Source organism: Phyllopteryx taeniolatus, chromosome 4 (assembly GCF_024500385.1).
Source record: "Phyllopteryx taeniolatus isolate TA_2022b chromosome 4, UOR_Ptae_1.2, whole genome shotgun sequence".
In the NCBI taxonomy this organism is placed as follows: domain Eukaryota; kingdom Metazoa; phylum Chordata; class Actinopteri; order Syngnathiformes; family Syngnathidae; genus Phyllopteryx; species Phyllopteryx taeniolatus.
This window is the reverse complement of record NC_084505.1, coordinates 21,870,811-21,895,841: the sequence shown is the minus strand read 5'-3', so window position 1 is coordinate 21,895,841 and position 25,031 is coordinate 21,870,811. Positions and strand designations below refer to the sequence as shown.

The 25,031-nt window shown below is 39.5% G+C and overlaps 1 protein-coding gene across 7 annotated transcripts; it reads left to right on the top strand.

Moving 5' to 3' along the window:
• Positions 1-1,559: 1,559 nt before the first annotated feature.
• Positions 1,560-25,022, top strand: trim2a (tripartite motif containing 2a). 7 transcript variants are annotated; one of them, XM_061770596.1, is made up of 14 exons: positions 1,560-1,710; positions 1,847-1,915; positions 12,443-12,639; positions 13,759-14,011; positions 14,572-14,723; positions 15,407-15,587; positions 17,280-17,627; positions 17,970-18,348; positions 18,996-19,096; positions 20,159-20,326; positions 21,385-21,553; positions 22,000-22,070; positions 22,150-22,290; positions 23,264-25,022. In XM_061770596.1, the coding sequence occupies exons 3-14, from the start codon at positions 12,506-12,508 to the stop codon at positions 23,414-23,416; spliced, it is 2,250 nt and encodes a 749-aa protein (XP_061626580.1). In that variant the 5' UTR covers positions 1,560-1,710; positions 1,847-1,915; positions 12,443-12,505; the 3' UTR covers positions 23,417-25,022. The 7 variants fall into 7 exon arrangements, 6 of the variants coding, with proteins under 6 accessions (XP_061626580.1, XP_061626579.1, XP_061626578.1 ...); XM_061770595.1 differs by having other exon boundaries at positions 1,564-1,710; positions 1,842-1,915; XM_061770594.1 differs by lacking the exons at positions 1,560-1,710; positions 1,847-1,915 and adding an exon at positions 5,576-5,781.
• The last annotated feature ends 9 nt before the right edge of the window (positions 25,023-25,031 follow it).

Sequence of the window (25,031 nt, the reverse complement as noted above, 5' to 3'; positions counted from 1 at the left end):
TTGTGCCAGAATACCACAACTTTCTCAAAATATTTTGATTTTCATATGAAAAATTACTCCCACCCTGTATAATTTTCCAACTTTATTCAGGTAATATTGACTTTTTTCTTGTATTGTTATTAATTTATTCTTAGAAAATATTTTTCTCCCTCATGTTTTTTTTTTTTTTTTTTTTTACTAGTTAGACATTTTTCCCCAGGAATTAAAAGTAATTTGGGCCCTCTGTATGTTCCACATATATTGAGGATTTAGAATGCTGTCAAGAGTGCATCTTTGCCACAAGAAGGCAGCAGAGGGTTTGGCATCATCTGGCATTCTTGGACGCTAACATAAATCCTTAGCGTTTATAAATGTACTCCAGTATGTATGTACAGTAGTTGGTTTAGCGTGTGTAGCATTATGTACAGTCATGTATACAGTAGTGTTCATATTGTTTCAATGAGTTGTTGGCTCTTGTAGTTCTGGGCTATATAAACTACATGCTGGGGGATGAATACCATTATTAAAGCAAGAAACACTGTTAGCTTTCTTCCAATACATCACCTTCAAACAACTCTAAACTTATAGAGGTTGTTGTATATACTCTACAATATAGCAGTTCACAATTAATATCCGTCTAAATAATATGACAGAAAGATACAAACTTTAAATAAAATACATCCCACTCACGGAGATGCTAATCCAGACGCTGAGACCGCCTTCCTTTTTTCACTGCGGTGGTCAAAGCCAGCCTGTGGAAGCTAGCTGTCATCATCATGCATGTTGTTATGAAAGTGCCCAAAATATTACTTCCGAGTTAAAACAGGCTAGGCAGCAACTATTTTTGGTTGACCTAGCCTCACAAAGTCGAGTTTTTCTTGAAAAGTGCGCCTAGAAAATGAGTTTTTAATCATGTACGCCATTGTCCTCGTCAGTAAATCAATCTCATGTGCATATTCCGCTCGACCAATCAGAGGGGTAAACAGACTATTTAGCCGAACCAATCAGAGGGCGGAAAAATGCCACCGGCACTCAAGCCATTACAGGCGCAAGAGTGGTGAATCTAAAATCTGATTGGTTCAAATGAGAAATGACCATTTAAATTGTGTTTGTGTTTGACGCCTGCACACCGGATCCTGAAGGGCTTGGCCAGATAACATTTACATGGCAACACCTAGAAGCCGAAATCTGATTGGACAAAAAAAAAAAAAAAATTTTACACAGGCAGTCAAGACCAATTATAATAGAATTTAATTAAGTTGAAATTGTAGGTCTGCTTTTGATAGTGTTTTGGCTCTGAAGGCCGTCACTCAAGAAGAAGAAGAAGAGGGAGAATGCTGAGTAATATGTCGAGAACAATATTGAGAACCATTTTGAGGTTGAAAAATAGTATGGGGTTGTGTGCTATGTTTCGTGGTAATATCTTTGTATGTTTCAATGGGATGTCAAAGATTAGGTGACTTGTTGCCGTGTGTGTGTGTGTTAGTGGTCATGTGTGAGGGATTATGCTCGTCTCAATCCTTCTTTATCCCCGCAGTTCAATGTCACACTTCAACACTACTCACTCGCTCGCTCACTAACTTGCCATGCTGACTTTCCCCTGACGTAATAGCTACAGTACCCGATGCATTACTACTACTACAATGTGTAAACTTGCTACTCTACCGTATGTGTAAGGAAATGACACAGGATCGGTCCTGGATGAGCTGTGCTGACATCAGAACACTAACAGTGAGTTACGTTGTTGTATTGAACGTGTTCATTCTTGGTTTCGTTTTTGCTTATTTCCTTCCTTCGGCTGCAGTGTCTTTAATGTTTGGTAAGTGTAAAAGTGTTGAGTCTTCTGCTTCTTTCTTTTTAAGTGCAGACGGCATGAACATGAGGTCCCAAGTGAAGGGTGGAATCTTAAGAGAAACAAAATGGAAAAAGATATGAGGTAAGACAATTGATTGTAGTAGGCTATGCCAAGGTCCTCTAAATTGCCTTTTTGAGAGCTTTCCCATACGTAGAAAAAGACAAATTCAGCCCCTGAAGACAGTTTCACTCAGCAGCAGGAAATTTGGTAGGCATATCTATCATAAGTAGACCCACAAAAAAGTCTCACGAAGCCATTCCTGAAAAGATACGGGAAGTCTGCTATTTGTGTTTGAAGCGGCCATTTTAGGGTTATTTCCAGGGGTCCTTCGTAGTCTTACTTGCCTTACAGATTTTGTTCGATTGCTACCAAATTTGAACCACGTATACTAAATGAAAAGAATTCTTGGGGTGGTCCTGTGGTTGTGTGCTCTGCATGCTAATTAGGTTCCTCTTTTTAAACTGCACCCCCTCCTCACGGTGCCCCACAACCACCTCGACGCCCACCGACAATAAAAGCTCTCATTCCGTCGCACAAAATCATTAATGGAACAGAAATGCAAATAACTTTTCCTTTTCTTCTCACTTTTTTTTTTTTTTTTAACATGAAAAGAGTCTTTTACGGCACACTGCATTGAGATAGCGCTGCCTTGGTCACATCTTTAGGGAGTGGTTCGGCCTGAAAACACACATTTAGCTAACATGTTCCCAAAAAAAAAAAAGAAAAGTTCCTTAATTCTGATTGAAAACATCACAAATTCAATAAACATTCATGATGTGAGTAGGATATTATAGGAAAGGAGACTGGTGTGTTAGCTTTGTATGTGAACAAAGTGAAATGTATGCTACAACTATGTTAGCTTAGCTTAGCATGAACACATAAATCAAGGAAAAACAAATTACCTTTAATAACACATTCAGACTAAAAAAATAAATACGTTAGACGAACTTACTTGGAATATGTTAAAGGTACATACATTTAAGTTACATATACGCTACAGCTAAAGTTAGGCTAGCTTAGCATTACGCACACATTAAACAGGAGAAGTACGATACCTTTAATTAGTTTTCGCCTCATGTAAATTTAAAAAATGAATAATAAGCATACAAATGTTTTAAAAATGGATACAAATAAATAAAGATGGATGTGCTACAGCTATTGTTAGCCTAGCTTAGTATGGCCACTTTAAAGAGTGGAAGTAAGTTACCTTTAATGACAAGTTTTAGGCTCATTTGAATAATAAAACAAAACCAAAGAATTTTATATTTTAACAATAAATGGCTAAATATGTGCTACAGCTATTGTTAGCCTAGTTTAGCAATGAAAACATTGGACAAGGCAAAGCAACTTACCTTTAATAACGCATTTGTAGGTTAATAAATTTTGTGTTGTACATTTGTATTAAATATAATATATTGTAACTTTTTTTAAACATGGAAAAACAAAAAAGACATGTTCCTTGTGTCTTTAATCAAAAGAGAAATGTCACTATTTTACTTTATTGGACAGTTTATTTTATTAATAGGCATTTACAGAAGAGAAAGAACAGTCCCTTTTGTGTTTTTGGGTGGGCGTTACTTTGCATTTGATTGGTCACTTTCAAGTGAACTGAGCTGGAAATGTGTTGAAGTGCTGCCAGTTGGTACAGGATGGAGGCCGCAGCATCCAAATGGACTTTCAGTTCATCACTTCATCAACGTCCAGTGAAAGTTAAGAGTGGTCGTGCGTCCTCATGTTTCACTTTCAGTTTTTTTTTCTCTCACGTCAACAAACCCAAATAAAATCGAGGTGAGTTCTTTTTTCATCCACCTTTTGGACTGCATTAGACCTAATGAAATGGCCTGTGCGTCTGCCATTAATGATTGACGTGAAGACAAAAGTGGGAGCGATCCTACTTTTAGATATTAATTTTTTTTATTTTTTTTTTTTTTGCAGATGCAAAGAGTTTAAACAAGTGTTACTGAGTCAGTGAATCAAATGTAAACTTTGTTCACAATGCAAATTTGATCCATAGCACAACAAGAACAAAAACAACAATGGACTACAATAATGAAAATATTTATTAAAAGTTCTAAAAAAATGTAAGCAACTTTAAGTTGATCTTCCTTTGACATATGCAAATATGAATTTAGCGTAAAAGCTATTGTGCCGCATGTAGGAAGGCCCTGAATTTAAAAAAAAAAAAAAATTATTTTGTTGATCATTTTAAAATATTTTTTTACATTTTATTATGTGTTTAATGTATATTTTTTTTATTTGAATTAATCTGCGTTAAGTTTTTATGCATTTGCTATTGTTTTTATAAAATTTCATTATTTCATTTTATTTGCATCTATCTAACTTTTACATGTTATTCATTTATTTACTTTTCTATTATTTAATTGCATTATTTTTTAATTAATTAGGCATTGCATTACTTTTTCCACATTAGTATTGTTTTTTAAAATTTTTATATATCTTTTTATTATTCATCTATTTTATTATTTTTCTGTTATTTCATTATATTATTATTATTTATTTATTTAACATGATTATCTTTTAATGTATTCTTTATTTAACTGTCTTATTTAATAATTTTTTATTTCATTTTCATATTATTTCAGAGATACCAGCAGAGGGTATCACTGTCACAATATAGCTCATTTATCATTATATTTTTTTTTTTTTTTTTGGGGGGGGGGGGACTACATGGACAGTCAAAATATTAGAAACACATAGCGCTATTAATAGCATTTATTGGCATTTTCATGTGTATGTGTGGGTGGCGTGTCAGGCAGTTAATTATTGGACCGTGTGCAGCTGACAAACTGATACTTCCTGTGTGTGTGAGTGAGTGCATGTGTGTGCTTGAACAAAGTCGTACACGTTAACACTATTTCGTGTGTGTGCGTGTGTGTGTCTGTGTGTGTGTGTGTGAACATCTCGCATCATTTTACAAGACATAAAATGTGGTATTAGTGTACAAGAATAAATTAGAAGTATTATTGATAAAATGTTGAAAGAGAATAATCTCTTAATATTACGAGGGTGAAAAAAGTATAAAAGGTTCGTAATATTAAAAGAGAAAAAAAACAACAACGGTTATCATCAGTATTTTTTTATTTTTTTTAAAGTCAAAAGTAAGCTGACCCTGGAAAAGGGTCAACTTATTTTTGCACTGGTGACAGATGCAAATCATTTATCCTTTCATGACGAATAATTAAACTTTACCTGCACCTTTGGTCAAAGATGGCAGACTCCCTGTGAATTCATAGCGTAGGTTCTTAATGACTTTTGTGCATCCTGTCCCAATGGACATGCGTTCTGGATTCTGTGCCAATCATATACACTGGTGCCGGATGCACAGTAAATACTTTCTCGTGTTTCATGGCAAATAATCAAACTTCGCCAACTACTTTGATCCAAAATGGCTGACTACCTGTGTAGGTTCTTCATGATTTTCTTGCATCCTGTCACGATGAACAAGCATGCCAGATTCCATGCCAATCGGATGGATTGGTGCCAGATGCAAAGATTTTCTAACACTCTCGGGGGGCCTTTCGTATTTCATGGCAAATAATGAAACTCTTTACGGAATCCCTAAAATACAAAAAAAATCCAACAACAACAAAAGTAAAAAAAAAAAAAAAAAAGGAAAAAAAGTTGTTCAATGGTTGTCTACAATCACCTCTGATTGGTCCCCTCGCTGCCTTCCCCCCTAAGTCCCGCCTCCTCTCACTTACTCTGTGCCCTCATTCTGTTTGGACTATTGGAAGAGCTCACATGCATTCCTGCCTTTTTCCCCCGCCACATCCAAGATGAGGATTAGTTGACTAGCAACACACACACACACACACACACACACAGACGGGAGCACTGTGCGGCCATGATGCACTTCAAGTAGAAGGCAGGAAGTGGCGACGAATATTGAGAATGATTGACATGAGAAATGGATGCAAACAAGTAATGTGAGTAACTAGAAATTCAGGTTGTTCATTATAAAGTCATTTACATAATATCAGGTTTGTATAGACAACTGAGAATGTTGACTTTTTCCATTCAAGTCTGCATGATGACAAAAGTATTCATTTGTCCCTATGTGGAGGTTAAATATGGAATTTATTAGACAAATATGGGAATATTGTCTAATAAAGTGTTTAGCGTTGGATGGTATTAGACTGCAATGGTGGAGCTAATTTTCATAGAAATTTCAAAACCAAACAAAGTCCAAATAACTTTGTCTGGAAAAAGAGTGTTCAAAGAAACGTAAAAATGTGTTGGGATATATATATTTTGGAATGCAATTGTTTTGTTCACAACATTTAAAAAAAAAAAAAAAAATCCCCCTGAATCATGTGGGAAAAAAGATCAAAAACTAGATTAAAACAAAAAAAAAGCAGTCGGAGAAAAAGCTTAAAAATGGTAAAAATTCATTTAAAATATGAAATATTTATAATTAAATTATTTTGTTTATTCATTATTTATATAAATTATATTGCTATTAAATTGTGTTTTTAATTAAAATTTTTGGAACATGATTCGATCAGCTGCAAAAAACAAAATATTTTTTTAAAAATCAGTTAAAATACAAAAATAAAGTAAATAAATAGAAAAGTAGCATTTTATACATCAGAAACCATCCGGAAATAAAAAAAAAAGAACAATCGTCAACATTGATTAAAGGGCCACTGTTGAGCTAGCTGGGGAAAAAAGTTTCCTTTTTTTCAAAAATTGTGATTCCAAAATGAAGCCAAACAACATTTTGCAGTCACAACACAAGAGACAGATATAAAGACGTCGCCACAAACGGCTCATCGTCATCGTCTTATCTTGCCTGGCCAGAAACGTCAGGTTGCCACGTCTAGCGCACTTCTACCGTGCCCCGTTTGTTGGAAACCCGGGAAATGGATGGGTCGCCTCCGCTGCCGTAATCTCTCATCATCCTGCACCCGCTGGATGCTCTAGATTAGATTCGAAATGTGTATGCCTTACACTAGTAGAACAAACTCTTGAACTGTGCCGCTAACCCAAACAGCAGCACCAACTGAGTCAAGATTCCAAAGTGTGGTCGCTCCACAATGTGCTGCGCGTTCATGGAAGATTAGCATTCGAGTAGACTCTGACATGAAGGAATAGGAATATATATACATTTGAACACAAGTAACATTTCAACAGTCGTTTGATGCAGAGCTGCAATAACTAACCAAGAGAACAAAATAAGACAGGACAGAAAAGGGCAGGACAGGATGTGTGTATATATATATATATATATATATATATATACATTTCAAAATAATCAAACATCTTTTATGATATTTTATGTTAAGCAAAATAATTGTAACTATCAAATTAAAGTATAATTAAGTATAAAAATTAATAAAAATACAGACAGGAATAAATCAAATACATACCACTTTCAAATAATGACATATTTTATTTTATAGAATTCAATTACTAATTAAAAACCATCCTTCCATTTTCTTCACCGCTGATCCTCGCTCGGGTCGCGGGTATGCTGGAGCCTATCCGAGCTAACTGCGGGCAGGAGGCGGGGTACACCCTGAACCGGTCGCCAGCCAATCGCAGGGCACATATAAAAAAAAAACAACCATTCGCACTCACATTCACACCTACGGGCAATTTAGAGTCTTCAATTAACCTATCGTGCACGTTTCTGGCACGTGGGAGGAAACCGGAGTGCCTGGAGAAAACCCACGCAGGCACGGGAAGAACATGCAAACTCTACACAGGCGGGGCCAGATTTGAACTCGGGTCCTCAGAACTGCAGAACTGTGAGGCAGATGCGCTAACCACTCGTCCACTGTCCCATCGCTAATTGAAATAAAGAATACATTAAAAATTCATATTCAAACATAAATAAAAAAAATTCAATCTATTTTCTAATGAAAACAATATAATCATTTACAATTTAAAATTAAGTATAAATTAAAAACTACAAAAATAAAGACCTGAATAAATACAATTTCTAAGTTAGAAAACTTCCTTTATTTTTGTTTTTTAAATTACATTAAGATAATTACAATAACTTAAAAAATGAAAAGAGTAATCAATTAAACACAAAAAAATAAAAAAAAGAATAATTCATTTTAAATAATAAAATATATATTTTACAACTAAATTGAAATAATTACAATAAATTACAAATTAAAATAAAGCATAAATTAAAAACTAAGTATAAAGCATCAATAAATAAACCTTTTAAAATGATGAAACATCTATTATTTTACGTTTTGCTACATTACATTTAATAATTAAAATAAATTACAATTTTTAATAAATAATTAAACTAAATATATTGTATTTTATAATTAAATTGAAATAAAAACAATCAATTACAAATAAAAATTATATTAAAACAAACAATACAATTCTTAGTTTTCCTTTGTTTTAATTAAATTGAATTAAAATAACTACAGTAAATTACAAATTAAAAGGATGTATAAATACAAAATGAATAAAAATAAAAAATGGACAAAAACAAACATAATTAAACAATAAACATTTCAAAATGATAAAACACCACTTGTTTTATTTTGATTTGATTTTGTTTGAAATGAAAACAATTAATGTTATAAAATAAATTCCAAATTCCAAACAAATAACAAAAAACATCAATAAATAAACACAATGCCATTTTCCATGAATAAAACATCCTTTACGAGCCCCCCCCCCCCCCCCCCCCCCCCATGCGGGGTGAGTCAGCATCCGAGGCTCCCCCGTCGGGAGCGCCCATAATTCCATCTGTTAGGTGCACATTCATCATCCCTCCTCCCTCCCTGCCCCTCTCTCTCTCTCTCTCTCTCTCTCCCTCCTTCTTTCCATCCATCCATGCTGCACAGGCTCAAAGGCAGTGAGCCGACATTTACTTGAGGACAAGAGGGATGTGATGGGAGGAAGAGGTTATTTACAAATATTTGCAAGTGAGTGTAATGATGATGATGATGATACATTTGTTATAACGCCTGTTAAGTCTCGGTTGCCAACCACATTGTTTCGAACGTTCCTGTTGTTGTTGTTTTATTTTCTGGCATGAAAGCGGGAATGGCCGTTTGATGGGATTACATAAGAGGAGAGTGTGTGCGTGTGCGTGTGCGCCCACACTGAGGCTCATGTGCTGCTATGTTGTGTTAGCATTTAGCAAGTGAAGCTCGGCCGACCGCCGATTTGAGCGGGTACGTTATTGGATTGTACAAAACTTTCCATTTGTATTGGTTTTTGTCTGTCGGAGTTGGCTTTTAGGTGTCGGATGTTTGAAAATGTCAGGTGCATTTTGGTTGTCTTTTGTTGTATTTGTTCATTCTTTTAAAGTACTATGTATACAGTAGTTCCTCGTTTATCGCAGGGGTTGTGTTCTAGAACTTCCCACGGTTGATGAAAATCAACGAGGAAGCAACCCTATATATTTTTTATTACCTCCATATATTTTAAAGCTTTATACAGAACACCAATACAAAATATGCACGTGAGCTGCCTGTGCAACAAATTATTATTGTCCACTTGACTCGCCATCCTCACGTTCTACACTGTCGTATCTGTGACTTTGAATGCGTGCGTGGCTTTATAAGGCGGGGCCTGGGCTGCTGAGTGACATGAGAATCACTGGCAGCTGAGTTTATTCTTTACCACCTGTGGAAGGGTTACAATTCGTTCTAACTAGCAGTGGTAGGCTATATTAAATTAGCTAACGATGTTTACTTTACTGTGTGAGCCAGTTCACGTTTACAGTAGACACGTTGCACTTCTTTTTTTTTTTTTTTTTTTTTAATGTAAACTGATCCTAAACCTTGGACATTCTCTGTCACTAAGACACTCGGAAAATGCAAAGCCCAAGCTGTCAAATGCTGATGGCCTTATGTTTGTCTGAATTTTGTATACCTGAAATGAAACAGAAAAAAGTAAATGTACTGTATATGATTTTTGGGACACCCAGTATATCACTCTTTCACCCTTTAAATGTAGGACTCATGTTAACCACGGTGAGAGCCATTATTCACAAACAGAGAAAACAATCCGGGAGTGGCCGGCCTATAAAAGTTACCCCACGAATATGGCGACAACTAATCCAGGAGGTCACAAATGAACCCAGGACAACATGTGAAGAACCGCAGGCCTCCCTCAGCTCAGTTTTAAGGAGTTAAGCTGTTAAAAGTGTTCGTGACTCAACAATAAGGAAGAGACTCGACAAAAATGGCATCCATGGCAGAGTTCCAAGGTGAAAACAACTGTGGACCAAAAAGAACTTAAAGGCTTGTCTTACTTTTGCGGAAAAATAAAAAAAATGTAAATAAAATACACAAATATGAATGATTCTCAAGACTTTAGGGTGAATATTGACGAGACAAACGTTTAACTTTTTGGAAGGTGTGTGTCTTGTTACATCGGATGTAAATGTAGCACAGACCTTTCAGAGTAGAACATCATACCGACCTCAAACATGGTGGTGGTAGTGTGATGGTCTGGGGCTTCTTTGCTCCTTCAGGACCTGGACGACTTGCTGCGATTGATGGAACCATGAATTGGGCTCATTACCAGAAAATCCTGAAGGAGAAAGTTTGGCCATCAGTTTGTGACTTCAAGCTGAAGCACATTTGGATTCTGCTGCAGGATAACAATCCAAAACACACCAGCACGTCAACTTCTGAAAGGCTAAAACAATTAAATGAAGGTTTTAGAGTGGCCTAGTCAAAGTCTGGACTTGAACCCGATTGAAATGCTCGAAAGCCCGCCAGTGTTCCTGAAGTGAAACAATTCTGCAAGGAAGAGTGGTCCAAAGTATCTCCAGAGATGTGAAAGACTCATTGGCAGTTATATATATTAATTAAAAAAAAACAAAAAAAAAACAAACAAAAAAAAAACAACTTTCAGTTGTTGCTGCTGAGGGTGACCCAACCCGTTATTAGGTGTAGGGGGTGCATTGCTTTTTCACAGAGGCCCAGATAGCTTTGAATATTTATTTTTCTCTTAATATATAATGTTACTTAGGTTATCTTTGTCTGCTGAGTTTAAAAAAGGATACAGTGCAAAAAAACAAAACCAAACAAAACAATGATTTAAGAAGGGGGCAAAAACCTTTTCACAGCACTGTATATTGTTTTCTGCCGCCTTAATTTAGAAAGTGCGTGTGATCAAACATTAGTTTAAGGTGCAATAATATCAAATTAGTCGCTAAAAGAGAATATATTAGCGTATGAAGCGTATTTTTCTCAGCTTTCTTTGGAGTAATAGCGCTGTGGCAAAAATGTCCTCATAGCGTTAGAATCTGACTTTTAACAGTGAGCACATCGCATTACCTCATTTTAGCGCTAATTCAAACCAGGCCACATGAATACTTAGCAGTAAAAGTACATTTTAGAAAGGACAAAGAGAAAAATCAAGTATAATAGAAGACGGAAAGCATATAGTGTAGTTGAGTCCCTGAGGCTTTTTTTTTTTTGTGGCGCTGACACGCGTTGCCTGGTCTGCCTGATAACAAAAGTCACTTTGTGAATAAAAGGACACGCCGACTGTCAAGCTGGCTCACACTGGTGCATTGTGGGTAAGGCGTTTATTTTTGGAGCCAGCACAGAATGTCCCGCTTTCTGCTTTTTCATTCATTATATATTAGCCCTGTTGAGAGTCTTAAGAGTAACTCGCAGCAGGATGGCAGCTGCTGGCAAGGATGGGGGCGCGCCAACTTGGACGGGGCGTTGAACACGTTGCGCGGCTTGAAACATTTGGGAATGGTTGTTCTACAACGTCAAATCAACACCGCCCCATGCTAAATGAGGTTTGTTTTTCTTTTTGTTTTTGTTGGCGAGTTTAGTGGGTGGTGGTGCGATACGGGTCCGCCAAGGGGGCGAAGGGGGTGCGTGGCTTGAAAAGTTAGGGAAAGACTGTTTTAGAACGTAAAATCACACAATTATACGCTAAATGCATTTTTTTTTTGCTGTTCTTTTTTCGAGTGGGTTGGGGGATGTTAAATTGCCCGAAGGTGTGAATGTGAGTGCGAATGGTTGTTTGTTTATATGTGCCCTGCGATTGGTTGGCGACCAGTTCAGGGTGTACCCCGCCCGTGACCCTAGTAAGGATAAGCGGTAAGGAAAATGGATGGATGGATGATATTTGGGTGGTGGGTTGGGGAGTGTGGTGCAGGGGAATAAATACGGTGCGCCGACTTTGTTGCGGTGGTGAAGGGGGTGCGCAGCTCACTAAGATTTGGGAAATACTATTCTACAACGTAAAATCAATTTATCTCCATGCTAGATTAGGCTTGTTTTGATTTTTGGGAGGTGGGTTGGAGGGTGTTGTGCCACGGATAGCCTGGCTTAAAAGATTTTTTTTGTTCTGAAATGTCTCTTTCGAGTCACAGAACTGAAAGTAACAGGAAGGAGTTTTAAGCATGACTACCTGAAAGATAGCCACATGGAATGTATGCTAATAGCATGCTGACACAGAGCACATTACGGAGATTCCACAAATATGTTTTAATAATAAACCCCCAAAATATTTAGGTGACAGAGCTGAGCAGATTTTTGTGACGTAAGGCGGACGGCCCCAAAAGAATCCACTCTCACCTTGGAGGAGGTCGCACTGTTTGATCAGTATTGATGCGGTTCGTACCTCTCGCAGGGCTCAGGCAAATAAGAGGCAGAGCCGCCGGGGGGGAGGCCTCGACCGAGTCCCACGTTTAGGATGGCCGCTGACGCTGGCAACATTCCGAGCCCGGTGGTGCGCCAGATCGACAAGCAGTTCTTGATCTGCAGCATCTGTCTGGAGCGGTACCACAACCCCAAAGTGCTGCCCTGCCTGCACACGTTCTGTGAGAGGTGAGTCCACTCATTACTTTTACATTGAAGTATTATTATTATATTTGATATGCGTTATGAAGCAATATTTCAAGATAACACACGCAGGGCTTTATAGGAAAAGGATCCATCTTTGGTAAGTTACATACAGTGGATATAAAAAGTCTACACACCCCTGTTAATTGATATAAAAGTCAATGAGACCAAGACAAATCATAGGAAATCTTTTTCCAGCGTTAATGTGACCTGTACAATTTAAATAAGGGGGGGGGTTATTTTAATAATTATTATTTGTGAGTGGAGCAGGAGACGGGGCAACCGCCCAACCCCACCGCACCCCGTCGATAATTAGCTTCCGATCACGACACTCCGTCCGTGTGTGCCCTCTCAGCAAAGGCAGTAAAAAGATCGGGGACAACTGGATTATACTGAATGCAATGTCAAAAGTAAATATGATACTCCAAATTAAAAAAAATAAATACAATTAAATATGATCAAAGAGAAATTGAATGTAAAAAAAAAACCCAATTCAGATTAAACATAAACATGAACTACAATGAAAGAAAACTATAAATTGAATGAACATAGGATGTGAGTGTTTACGAGCTGTGTGATGGCAATTGGCACCAGCATCTCTGCTGGCCTTTTGTTTGGGGGACAAAAGAGACCCTGTGTGACTCTGGTTGCTTCTCAACTGAAATACATTTTTATTTCAAAGCCTCTCCGTGGAACACATGATTCTTCAGTTCCAAAATATAGACGTTGAAGACTATTATCTTCCATTCTTTTTATTTTTCTCCCCCAAATGACGCAAGAAACAATAAAACTCACCTCATTCATTCCAATAGCATCGCTTAAAACGTTAGTGAGGGATACTGTACATGTTCACTGCATCTGTTTTGAACATGTTATGAACCTTTTATTCACTAGCTGCTATGATGTTTTATGTAAATATGTAACTCTATCACATTGTACAGTTTGCTGTACCAGTATTTGTGTTTGCTTTTATTTTGCAGCCAGGTCAGCATTGCAAAATGAGAATCCGTTCTGAATTGCCTTACCTGGATAAATCAATCAATAAATAAAAATAAGTCCGTTAAAGACTCTAAATCCATGTCTGTGTCTTGCCCTCGCCCCCAGGTGCCTGCAAAACTACATTCCGGCCCACAGCCTGACGCTGTCGTGTCCCGTGTGCCGCCAGACGTCCATCCTTCCCGAGAAGGGTGTTGCGGCGCTGCAGAACAACTTCTTCATCACCAACCTGATGGACGTCCTGCAGCGCTCGCCGGGTCGCCGTGGAGCGAGTGGCGGCCGGGAGGCGGCGGCCGTCCTCAACGATATGGCCACGGTGGCGGCAGGTCAGCTGCTCTCCTGCCCCAACCACGGAGGCAACGTAAGCAGAATGTGGAGGATTTTCAGACGGGTGTGGCTAAAAGTCCCAATGCGTGATGATGTAATTGCTGAGTTACACCGAACAATCATGTTACATACACAGTGGCATTACTCAAATTGACCGGCCAGCTCAGCAGAAAAAATTCAAATACTGGAAATTTCATAAATTTCATACTGTAGATAACAGTGGTGCGTTAAGTTACGAGTGACTGGACTGACTAATTTTTCAAGATATGTGCCGATTTAGATGCAAGCGTTGCATGGTGCCAGTGAACGCAACTCACTTTGGGAAATAGTGAACAGTTCTTCAAAAAAGAGGCTCCAAGCTATTTAATGCCACTCCCAGTTGGAAGTTTACTGTCAAAGTAAACAAAACAAAGACAATGACACATTGTGTATTTAAAACAACCAAACAACGCTGCCTTAAGAACGGCCTGTTAGCTTAATGCTAACATAATGGAAAATACCATTGAAATGCTACCAGTTAGCAACAAACAAACAAACAAAAAAAACACTGTACACTGATTTGACATGATGAGATGTGATTTCCTTGTGGTTCAGGTGATGGAGTTCTACTGCCCGCCGTGTGAGACGGCCATGTGTCAAGAGTGCACGAGTGGCGAACACGGAGAACACCCCACCGTTCCGCTTAAAGACGTCGTGGAGCAACACAAGGCCTCGTTACAGGAGCAGATGGACGCTGTCAAGAGGAGGTGCGCTTGGGATCTTCTCAAAAGAATTGTGGGGCGTTGAAAGGGGTGCACGGCTCGGAGAAAGCTTTGTTGAGAGTTTTTGCGAGGATCTGCGCCAACTCTGCTGGGGTGCAAAAAATAAGTGTGTGACTCCAAGTTTGGGAAAGGCTGTTCCACAATCTAAAATAAACGGAGCAATATGTTAAATTGGGTTTTGTTTTGACTTTTTGTTCCGGCCTGCCAGGGATCGTGGTGTGCCAACTCTGTTTTACACTGAAGCTTTCCATTTTCTTCGAGTTGGGGAGGCCTCTTATAGGGGTGCGCCAACATTGTCGGCATGTTGAAGTGGGTGCATGGCTGAAAAAATGTGGTCAAGGCTGTTTTATGACAAAAACAATGTTGCGATATGCTAGACAAGGTTTGTTTTGAATTTTGGGCGCAAGTGCGGGAGGCGCACCAACTATTTTGGTGTGTTGAAGGGGGTGCACAGTTTTGTCAATTTGAGAAAGGCTGTTGTTCTATGACGTCAAGTCACGATACACTAAACAGCTTTTGAGTCTGTGTGTCATACTGCCGGGAATGCGGTGTGAAAGCCGCTATTCCTGCGAAAAAGTCAGCTCTGTGACTTGGTGACTACGCTACCAGTTTCTGTCCTGTGCCAGCCTCTGAGAAAGGACGTCCCTTTTTTTGCGGTTTTCCTCCAGGTTGCCTGAGATCGACGGCGCCCTGCTGACGCTGTCGGAGATCCTGCAGCGACTGACTGGTCGCAAGAGTGCTATCGAGGAGGACGTCCATGCCGCCTTTGACGAGTTGCAGAAGACGCTCAACGTACGCAAGAGCGTCCTGCTTATGGAGCTGGAGGTCAACTTCGGCCTGAAGCAGAAGGTGAGGAGACTTCAAATAATCCAACACGTGTTTTTGTCAAGATTAAGACAACTTCATCCTCAGTTACTGCAACTTAGTCAATTTGGTAACATCAAAGACTATTTAGTCTTCATTTCATTTTCATAAATACCAAAGATATTTTACTCTTTAGTTAATGTAATTAAACCTAACATGCATGTTTTCATAAACAACAAAGACCACTTTGGAGTCTTTAAATGAGCCTAACCTACGTGTTTGCGTCAACATCAGGGACAATTCTAAGTCTTCCATGAAGCTGATATGCATGGTTTCGGAAACAAAAAAGAAGTAAAAGACGTAAACAACTCTAACGTGGGCGTTTTTGTCGACATCGACTTAACATGCCGTTATATGTTTTTGTAAACATCAATGACGATTTAGAGCGAACGAACCAAACATATAAAACAAACCCATCTAAGACAAATTGAAGTCTTCGATGAAGCCAACGTTTGTATTTGTAAACATCCAAGACAATTTCGAGTCTTCAATCAACCTAACGTGTTGTTGTAAACATCAAGGACAATTTCGAGTAAACTAACCCAACATGTGTTTTCGTAACCATCGCGCACAATTTGCAGGCTTCATGATTCCAACATTTGTTTTTGGGAACATCAAAGACAATTTCGAGTCTTCAATTAACCCAATGCGTGTGATTTCATAAACATACACGAAGTTAACAGACACGCGTCTTATCAATCTTGAAAACAATTACGTCTTCAACGAATCTAACGTCGATATTTCTTGGAAACATCCAGTCGACATCACAAATGCATTGGATTGCTCATACTAAATTGTATGAATTGAATGAAGAGGCCTGCAGAGTGCTGGTCCTGGCCTCTCGTCCATCTTCCTCATCATCTGGTTGGCTTGCTATCCCCTGGAGCTTGATCACATGTTGATGAGTCACCATTGACCCGCCCTCCATTGGAGCCCAGAGAGGGGGGGGGGGGCCGGCTGGGGTGGGTGGAGCCCAGGACTGGTGGGTGGAGGGAACTTGTGTTCCATCTGCTTGAAGATAGATGGAGCCAGTGTATAAGAGGGTGCACTATCAGGGTGTGTCACACTGCATCCGTGGACCAGATCTTAGGGGTTCCCGGGTGTTTAGGGGGGTAGGAGACTGTGCAACCCTAATGGACTTTGGTGGCAGTCTGAGATAAATGCACAATGGCCTCAGGCGGTGAGCCAGAAGACGAGAGTGACAAGCTGATTCACGTGAGTTTGTTTTGGTCCTTTTAAAGAGAAAAAGACGGTGTCCAGGGATTCTGTTTTCATGGCCGCTTGGGGTCTTTGGTCGCCATTTGCAGAATGGGTTTTGGCGTTTTCCAAAAGATCTAACTCGCAGTTTTGGCCTGTAAAAAGAGTGGTGGCAGTTTTTTGTTTGTGTCCTGGGCGGCCTTGCTCATCCAAGTAAAACACCACTATGGCACAATGCTGCCCTCTGCTGGTTTTCTTTGGTGTTCTGAAAAAAAAAAAATACGTCAGGTAGGTTCATTGACTTAATTGTCTTTGATATTTACAAAAAATTCATACTTGGGTTCAGGAGACGCTAAATTGTCTTTGACGTTTAAAAAAAACCACACAGGTTACGTTTATTCAAGGCTTCAAATTGTCTTTGTCGTTTTGTTACCACCTTGTCACCCTGCCATCCCCTGCTGGTTGTTTTTGTGTCTGCAGGTGCTGCAGGCTCAGCTGGACAATTTGCTGCAGGGCCAGGACGGCATCCGCAGCAGCTGCGACTTCACCGAGCAGGCCCTGAACCACGGCGGCGAGGCCGAGGTGCTGCTGGTCAAGAAGCAGATGAGCGAGCGCCTGGCAGAGCTGGCGGCGCAAGAACTTCCCCTACGGCCCGGCGAGAACGACCACTTGGACTTCCGCCTGGAGACGGAGGGTGTGAAGAAGTCCATCCACAACCTGGGCAGCGTGGTGACCACTAACGCCGTGGCGTCCGAGACGGTGGCCACCGGCGAGGGCTTGCGGCACTGTGTGGCAGGGGTGCCAACCTCTATCACCGTCACGACTAAGGTGGCACATGACCCACAACTTTATCTCCAGCTCAATGCAGATAGGGGCACGGCATTTTCTTTTCTTTTCTTTTTTTAGGAGTAATGTGCACGTGACACGTTGATGCACAATGACAGTTGTGCCTTGAGATACAAGTTGAATTTGTTCCGTAACCACGTTCGTAACACAAACACATAAGGGGGAAAGGCTGCAAACGGATTAATGGCATTTGCATTCCTTTTAATGGGGATAAGATGCTTTGACATATGAGTCTTTTGTGTTATGAGCATGGTCAAGGAACAAATCAAACTCTCATCTCAAGACAACGCCGTACAAATGAACTCGTCTTTGCCTTTTCCGAAGGACAAAGACGGCGGACTTTGCAAGATGGGCAATGCCGTCCTGATGGCGGAGATTTTGGCGGCCGACGGTAGCAAAGGCGATGGCGAGATCCTGGACAACAAGAACGGCACCTACGAGTACTTGTTCACCGCCCCCGCTGAGGGCACCTTTACGTTGTCCCTGCGCCTGTACGAAGAGCATATCAAAGGCAGCCCCTTCAGGATCAAGGCCAGCAAGTCGGCGGATGCGTCGGTGGCGTCCGACGGCGTCAAGAAGAGGCTCAAGTCTCCGGGGAGCAGCGGGCACATCAAGCAGAGGGCCATTAAGAGGCCCGCCAGCATGTACAGCACCGGACGCAGGAAAGAGAACCCCATCGAGGACGACCTCATCTTCAGAATCGGTACATCAAAGACGCTGCTGTCTTTCGCGAATATTGAAGACCATTTTGAGTTTTGAACCCAGAGTGTGCATTTTTGTAAAAAAAAAGCAGACATTTTAGAATGAATGGAAAACATTAGTATTTTGTAAACATCAAAGACACTTTGGGGTCTTCAACGAACGTAATGAGTGTTTTCATGATCTTTGAAGACCATTCTGCATCTTTGATGAACCCATAACACGTGTTTCTGTAAACATCAGAAACAGTTTGTGCGGGCAAACAAAACCTTTTGTTTTTGTAAACATCAAGACACTCTGGATGCTTTAGCAAATGTTATGTATGTTTTTATGATCACTGAAGACCATTCAGCATCTTTAACCAAACCAACATGCATGTTTTTACAAACATAAAAGTCAATTTAGAGTGAAACAATGAATGACACAAACTTGCGTGTTTTTGTCACGATTAAAGACTCTTTGGAGTCTGTAAACAAATGTAACCTGTGTTTTCATGTTCTTTGAAGACCATTTGCATCTTCAACAAACAACGGACGTGTATTTGTAAACACAGAAGACAATTTCAACTCTTCAGGGATCTGATGTACAAGACAATTTTAGTCTTCAACGCAGACTTTGATATTAACACGGCTTCTATTTCCCAATGTGCAGGCACCAAAGGGCGAAACAAAGGCGAGTTCACTAATCTGCAGGGTGTGTCCACCTCTTTGGGCAAAGTGCTCATCGCAGACAGCAACAACCAGTGTGTGCAGGTACAAACCCTTCACACCTGGAGGACACTGATCGCTGCATATTTGTTGTATGTATATATTACAATCTATTTTTATTTTGTTGTTAAAACGTCTCGAAACTCAAGGTGTAGGACTTGACTTGACTCTGGACTTGAAAAGGGGACATTGCAACTTTTTTTTTTTTTTTATAAAGTTAAGCACTTTATTTGAACACGTTATTAATTTCTCTTTTTATTTACTTGAGCTTATTGTGAAATGCAGCCCTACTTTTATTTAGTAAATAAGAGAACATTACACAGTTGTGCTCGTATGTTTGATTACCAGGGCAGAATTTCTAAGACGTGTACAATTCTTTATTATGCTGTAATGTCATTATATCAGTTGCATGAAAAAACAACAATACCATGATTTACCGTGAGACTTTTTCAGAAAATAATATTGTTCAAAAAAATGGGCTGCTGTGACAGGCCTAAACACATATATATTGAAAGAGAGCAAGAGCGATGGGTAACAGAAAAAATATTGTACACACAGTATAAAATCGAATCTGCAATATAGCGGGACAGCGAAACCAAAACCGTGCTATAACGGAGGATTACTGGATCTGTATTCCATGATGATAAATGGCAGGGATTCATCGTTCCAAGGCTTGGACTCATTGTTTCTATGATATGTGCATCCCGGACTCACATAGTAAAAATGATCAAATGATCTCCAAATATTTGATCATTTTTATGTGAATATCCATCCCTCCATTTTCTGTACAGCTTATCTTCACTAGAGTCACGGGCATGCTGGAGCCTATCCCAGCTGAGTCTGGGCGAGAGGAGGAGTACACCCTGAACTGGTCGCCAGCCAATCGCAGTTTTATTTTATTTTATTTTATTTTTTGGACGTAAATTACATTTTTGCTTTAATCACCATAACATTTAGACTTTTTTTTCTCATAATATTATGCATTTATCACGTAAGATTTACATTTTTTTCTTTATTCTTTTTATTCTTATAAAATTGCAACTTTTGTATCCTAAATTCAAATTATTATCCCTGTCAAATGTCAACTTTTTTTTTTCCTCCTCACAGATTTTCTCCAACGAAGGCCTGTTCCGGAGTCGCTTCGGGGTCCGGGGCAGAACCCCAGGTCAGTTGCAGCGGCCCACCGGCGTAGCCGTGCACCCCAGCGGCGACATCATCATTGCCGACTACGACAACAAGTGGGTCAGCATCTTCTCCAGCGACGGCAAGTTTAAGGTGAGCCGTCCAACGTTTGGATTATAGGGGGCGAGGATTAACATAGCTATTCATAGTTTTGCTCAGCCCAAAGCGCTTTGGCGCAATCTTATGCCATCTTGGCACCAAGAAACTACGGTGGAGTGAGTTGAGGAGTTTCATTTTGACAAAAATAGTGCTTGCCACCATCTTGTGGCATATTGGTGCCAAAGACATGTTGAAGTGAACTGAGGAGCTTCATTTAGACAACAGTAGTGCTTTGGCGCCGAGGAACTATGTTAAAGTGAATTGAGGAGCCTTATTTCGACAACAGCAGTGCTTTGGCACCATTTTGTGGCATCTTCGTGCCAAAGAACTTAGTTGAAGTGAGTTGAGGTGCTTCATATAGATAACCGTAGTGCTTTGGTGCCATCTTGTGGCATTTTAGTGCCAAGGAACTATGTTGAGGTGAATTGAGGAGCCTTCATAAAACAAGACTAGTGCTTTGGTGTCATCTTGCTACCAAGGGACTATGTTGAATTGAGTTGATGAGCTTTGTTTCGACAAAGTAGTGCTTTGCCGCCATCTTGTGGCATCTTGGTGCCAAGGATCTATGTTGACATGAATTAAGGAGCGTCATTTAGATAACAATAGTGCATTGGGACCATCTTGTGGCATCTTGGTTTCAAGGAACTATGTTGAAGTGAGTAGTTCATTCTGACAAAAAAAATGTGCTTGCCACCAAGGATTTATGTTGACAGAAATTGAGGCACTTCATTTCGACATCAGTAGTGCTTTGGCGCCATCTTGTGGCAGCTTAGTGGCAAGGAACTGCTTTGAGGTGAATTTAGGCACTTCATTTGGACAACAGTCATGCTTTGGCGCCATCTCGTGGCATCTTGGTGCCAATGAGCTTACGTTAAGGTGAGTGGCGGAGTTTCCTTTTGACAAAAATTGTGCTTCGCCTTGCTTGTCGCAGCGATAGTTACTTTTTGGAGTGAGCGTCAATGAATTGGGTATTTTCGCTATTCGTGATAGGGATCGGTCCCTATCCTCCACGAATACTCGGGGTTCGCTGTATCTGTGTTTGTTTTCTGAAGAACAAGATTGGCTCGGGTAAGCTGATGGGTCCCAAGGGCGTGTCGGTGGACAGGAACGGTCACGTGATCGTGGTGGACAACAAGGCCTGCTGCGTCTTCATTTTCCAGCTCAACGGCAAGATGGTCTCCAAGTTTGGTAACCGCGGCAACGGCGACAGGCAGTTTGCAGGTAATGGCAAACGGACCTCGCGGGCAACTTCCCATAAAGACAATTCAAAGTCTTTAATAAAGCGACCTCATTTTCGTAACATACAATAAAACGAGTTTTGAACAAGCCCAACATGCGGGTTTTTTTGTGAACATAAAAGACAATTTAGTCTTTATTGAACCTTTTGATAAACATCAAACACAATTTAGTCTTCATGTTTTGGTCATTAAAGACAATTTAGCGTAAACATCGTACATACCTGTTTGTGTAAATATCAAAGACAAGCGAGTCTCCAAATTCTGCACTTACTGCCTTTCTGTAAATATACAATGCAATTTAGTCTTGATTGAAACTAGCGTTCATGTTCTCGCAAACATCAAAGACGATTTGGAGTTTTCAATGAACCTAGCATGCATGCTTTGATATTTGGCTTGTTTAGAGTTCGTTTCCCCCCCCCCCACATTCAGGGCCTCACTTTGCTGCCGTCAACAACAACAATGAAATCATCATAACGGATTTTCACAACCACTCGGTCAAGGTAAATTGTGTTTTATCGCTGCACTGTTTTTGCGAGGCTCTGATAGATTCAGAATTAATTTGGGGCAAATGTACCGTAGGTGTTCAACACGGAGGGGGAGTTCCTGTTGAAGTTCGGCTCCAATGGCGAAGGCAACGGTCAGTTCAACGCTCCCACGGGGGTGGCCGTGGACGTCAACGGAAACATCATCGTCGCCGACTGGGGGAACAGCAGGATACAGGTCATAAACGGATCACCTACCGATTGAAATTCCGGCAATGTCGTGACATCGCTGCTTTCCTGACCTTCGTCTTCTTGCGGAAAGAGTCACCCGCGCTGAATGAGTTATAATTGTGGAATCTTTAGCATTTTTTTGCTTCTTGTTATTAAATATCATCACTGTGACCAGTGCTGCTAAGTAAAGTTTACAATGCAACGCGTTACTCAAAAACTGTGGTCGGGACGACGTCATAAGTAATCTAACGTGTTACTTTTTATATTAGAGGAGTTAGATTACAGTTACTTTTTTGTTCAGGAGAACCAGAGTTTTATAATATGCTATTTATGCTCAGGCAACAGATATTTATCATTAGCAAACGACAGTGCTTGGGAACGAACATGAGGCAAGTGTCATAAGTGGAGACCAATTTTTAGCCTTTGTTTTAGTAATGACTAATAAAACAGGCAAAACACACTCTATTCTTAACCATCCATAACTAAAATGCACACGACGACTAACTACAAAATCGAAAAAAGGTGAAATGTTTATAAACGGAGCCGTCTGGGGCAATGACGTAACGTGACATGTTGCACGTTTGTACGGTTAAGCTAATGCTTTTTTTGTACTGTGGATAAGTGATATTCCTGCCACTTGACAGCTGCTGAAAGTAACTCAAAAGTTATTTTTTTCTTAACTTAGTTACTTTTGGCGGCGCGGTGGGCGACTGGTTAGAGCGTCTGGTTAGAGCGTCTGCCTCACAGTTCTGAGGTCTGGGGTTCAATCCCCGACCCCGCCTGTGTGGAGTTTGCAAGATATATTTTTGACATTTGTTTCCACAACAAAATGATTTTCGTGATGCATTATGACTTTATTCTTGTAACATGATGACTTTTTTTTCCTGGTAAATTAAAATGTCCTTTTTGTGAAATTCAGACTCTTGTTTCTCTCTCTCATTTGAGTGTTAATAATATGTATTTGTGTTTGTTTACGTCAGGTGTTCGACGGCAGCGGTTCATTCCTGTCCTACATAAACACGTCTGCTGACCCGCTGTACGGCCCTCAGGGTCTGGCGCTCACGTCGGACGGACACGTGGTGGTCGCCGACTCGGGAAACCACTGCTTCAAAGTCTACCGTTACCTGCAGTAGCCTGCCTGTGCGCGCTATACACTATAAACTATAAAAACACACGCGTGTGGACACTAGCGCAAGGAGCGGATTTGCACTCATCCACTGTCACCTGTTGTCTTCCATTTGTGCCACTGGGACTTTTTGTTTCCTTTTTGTTTTGTGCTTTTAGGAGTCACTTCAAACCAATGTACACATTCCATCACAGCTACATTGAAAACAACAACAGGCATAATTGCAGCAATGAAAGAAAACATACTCAACAGTCTTCAAATTTTGCGAGATTACTTTAAAAGTATTGTACGAAGGAAGGAGTGCTGTTGCCACAATGAAAAGAAAAAAAATATGAAAAAATATTTCATTGGGAACAATTTAACAGTCAAATGAAAACGGTCATAATATCACAAGATTTTTTTTTTTTTTTTAAATATTATAATGGTTCTGTATTATTCAGAACAAAATATTTAACTTTGAGAAAAAGCATCTTGGTAAAAAAAGTGTTTTATTACAAGAAAAAAGTGTAACATTAAGACAATTATCACTATGCTACTAATATAAATTCGGAATATAGCAACAAGTCTTTTTTTCCCCGTGGTAAATTAGGATTTCAACCACTCATATAATACGACTTTCTCCGTATAAAAATTCCAATTTTATCAGCATAATGTTTCATTTTTTTCTAATGTTATATGCTTGTCATATTACATACAGCTTCATCTATGATTGTATCTTGGCGACTTTATTCTTGTACTATTACAACTTTTCCATCATAAAATGAAGACTTTGTCTCTTAATATTATGACTTTACTCTCAAAAATTCTTTTCTTTTTCTTGTAACATTACAATTTTAGTAATTTAGTGAATTACAATTCTGAAAAAAACTAAATTTGTAATGTTATGAATTTATTCTGATAACATTTCATAATTTTTCTTGTAATATTAAGGTTATGTTTCTGTAAAAACATCTTAATATTATTTTGTTATTCTCCCATGATTCAGATTTTTCTTGTAATATGACGACTATCCTTGTGAATTTCCTGCTTTTTAAAAAGAATATTACAATTTCACTCGCGGAATATTTGGACTCTTTTTTCCCCCCCTCATCATACTACAAATGAATCTCATCGTACTATTATTTTGTCCTTTTCAACGTGGCCCGAATTCTCCTTGACGCATTACTCTTTGTGATGTTGCAGCAGAGAAAGTATTTTTTATGATAATCCACTGGAGTTCAAAGTTTAGCGCAAAGTATGTGCACGACCACGACATAACAACGTGATACAATAATGCAAACCATAAGCATGGCTTTTATGAGTGTCAATGTTACATCACCAATAAATCATAAATAAACTTAACCCACGTGCTACTGAGGCCGCCGAGTGCAATCTGCTGTGTTGTGACGCCTTACACCTTGAAACAAAATTGACATTTTAGAACTACTAACAAAGTGTATTGGAGCAAATAAATAGTTTTGACAGTACAGTACATAGAATACATGGCTACACAGATTCTGATGAGGATTTTTTTTTTTTCTACTCATTCCTGTTAAATTATTACGTTTTCCATTTTCTTGGTTATTTCTTCTAATGTCGAATGAAATTAAAGTGTCCACTGGACATAAAAAACATACATTTCT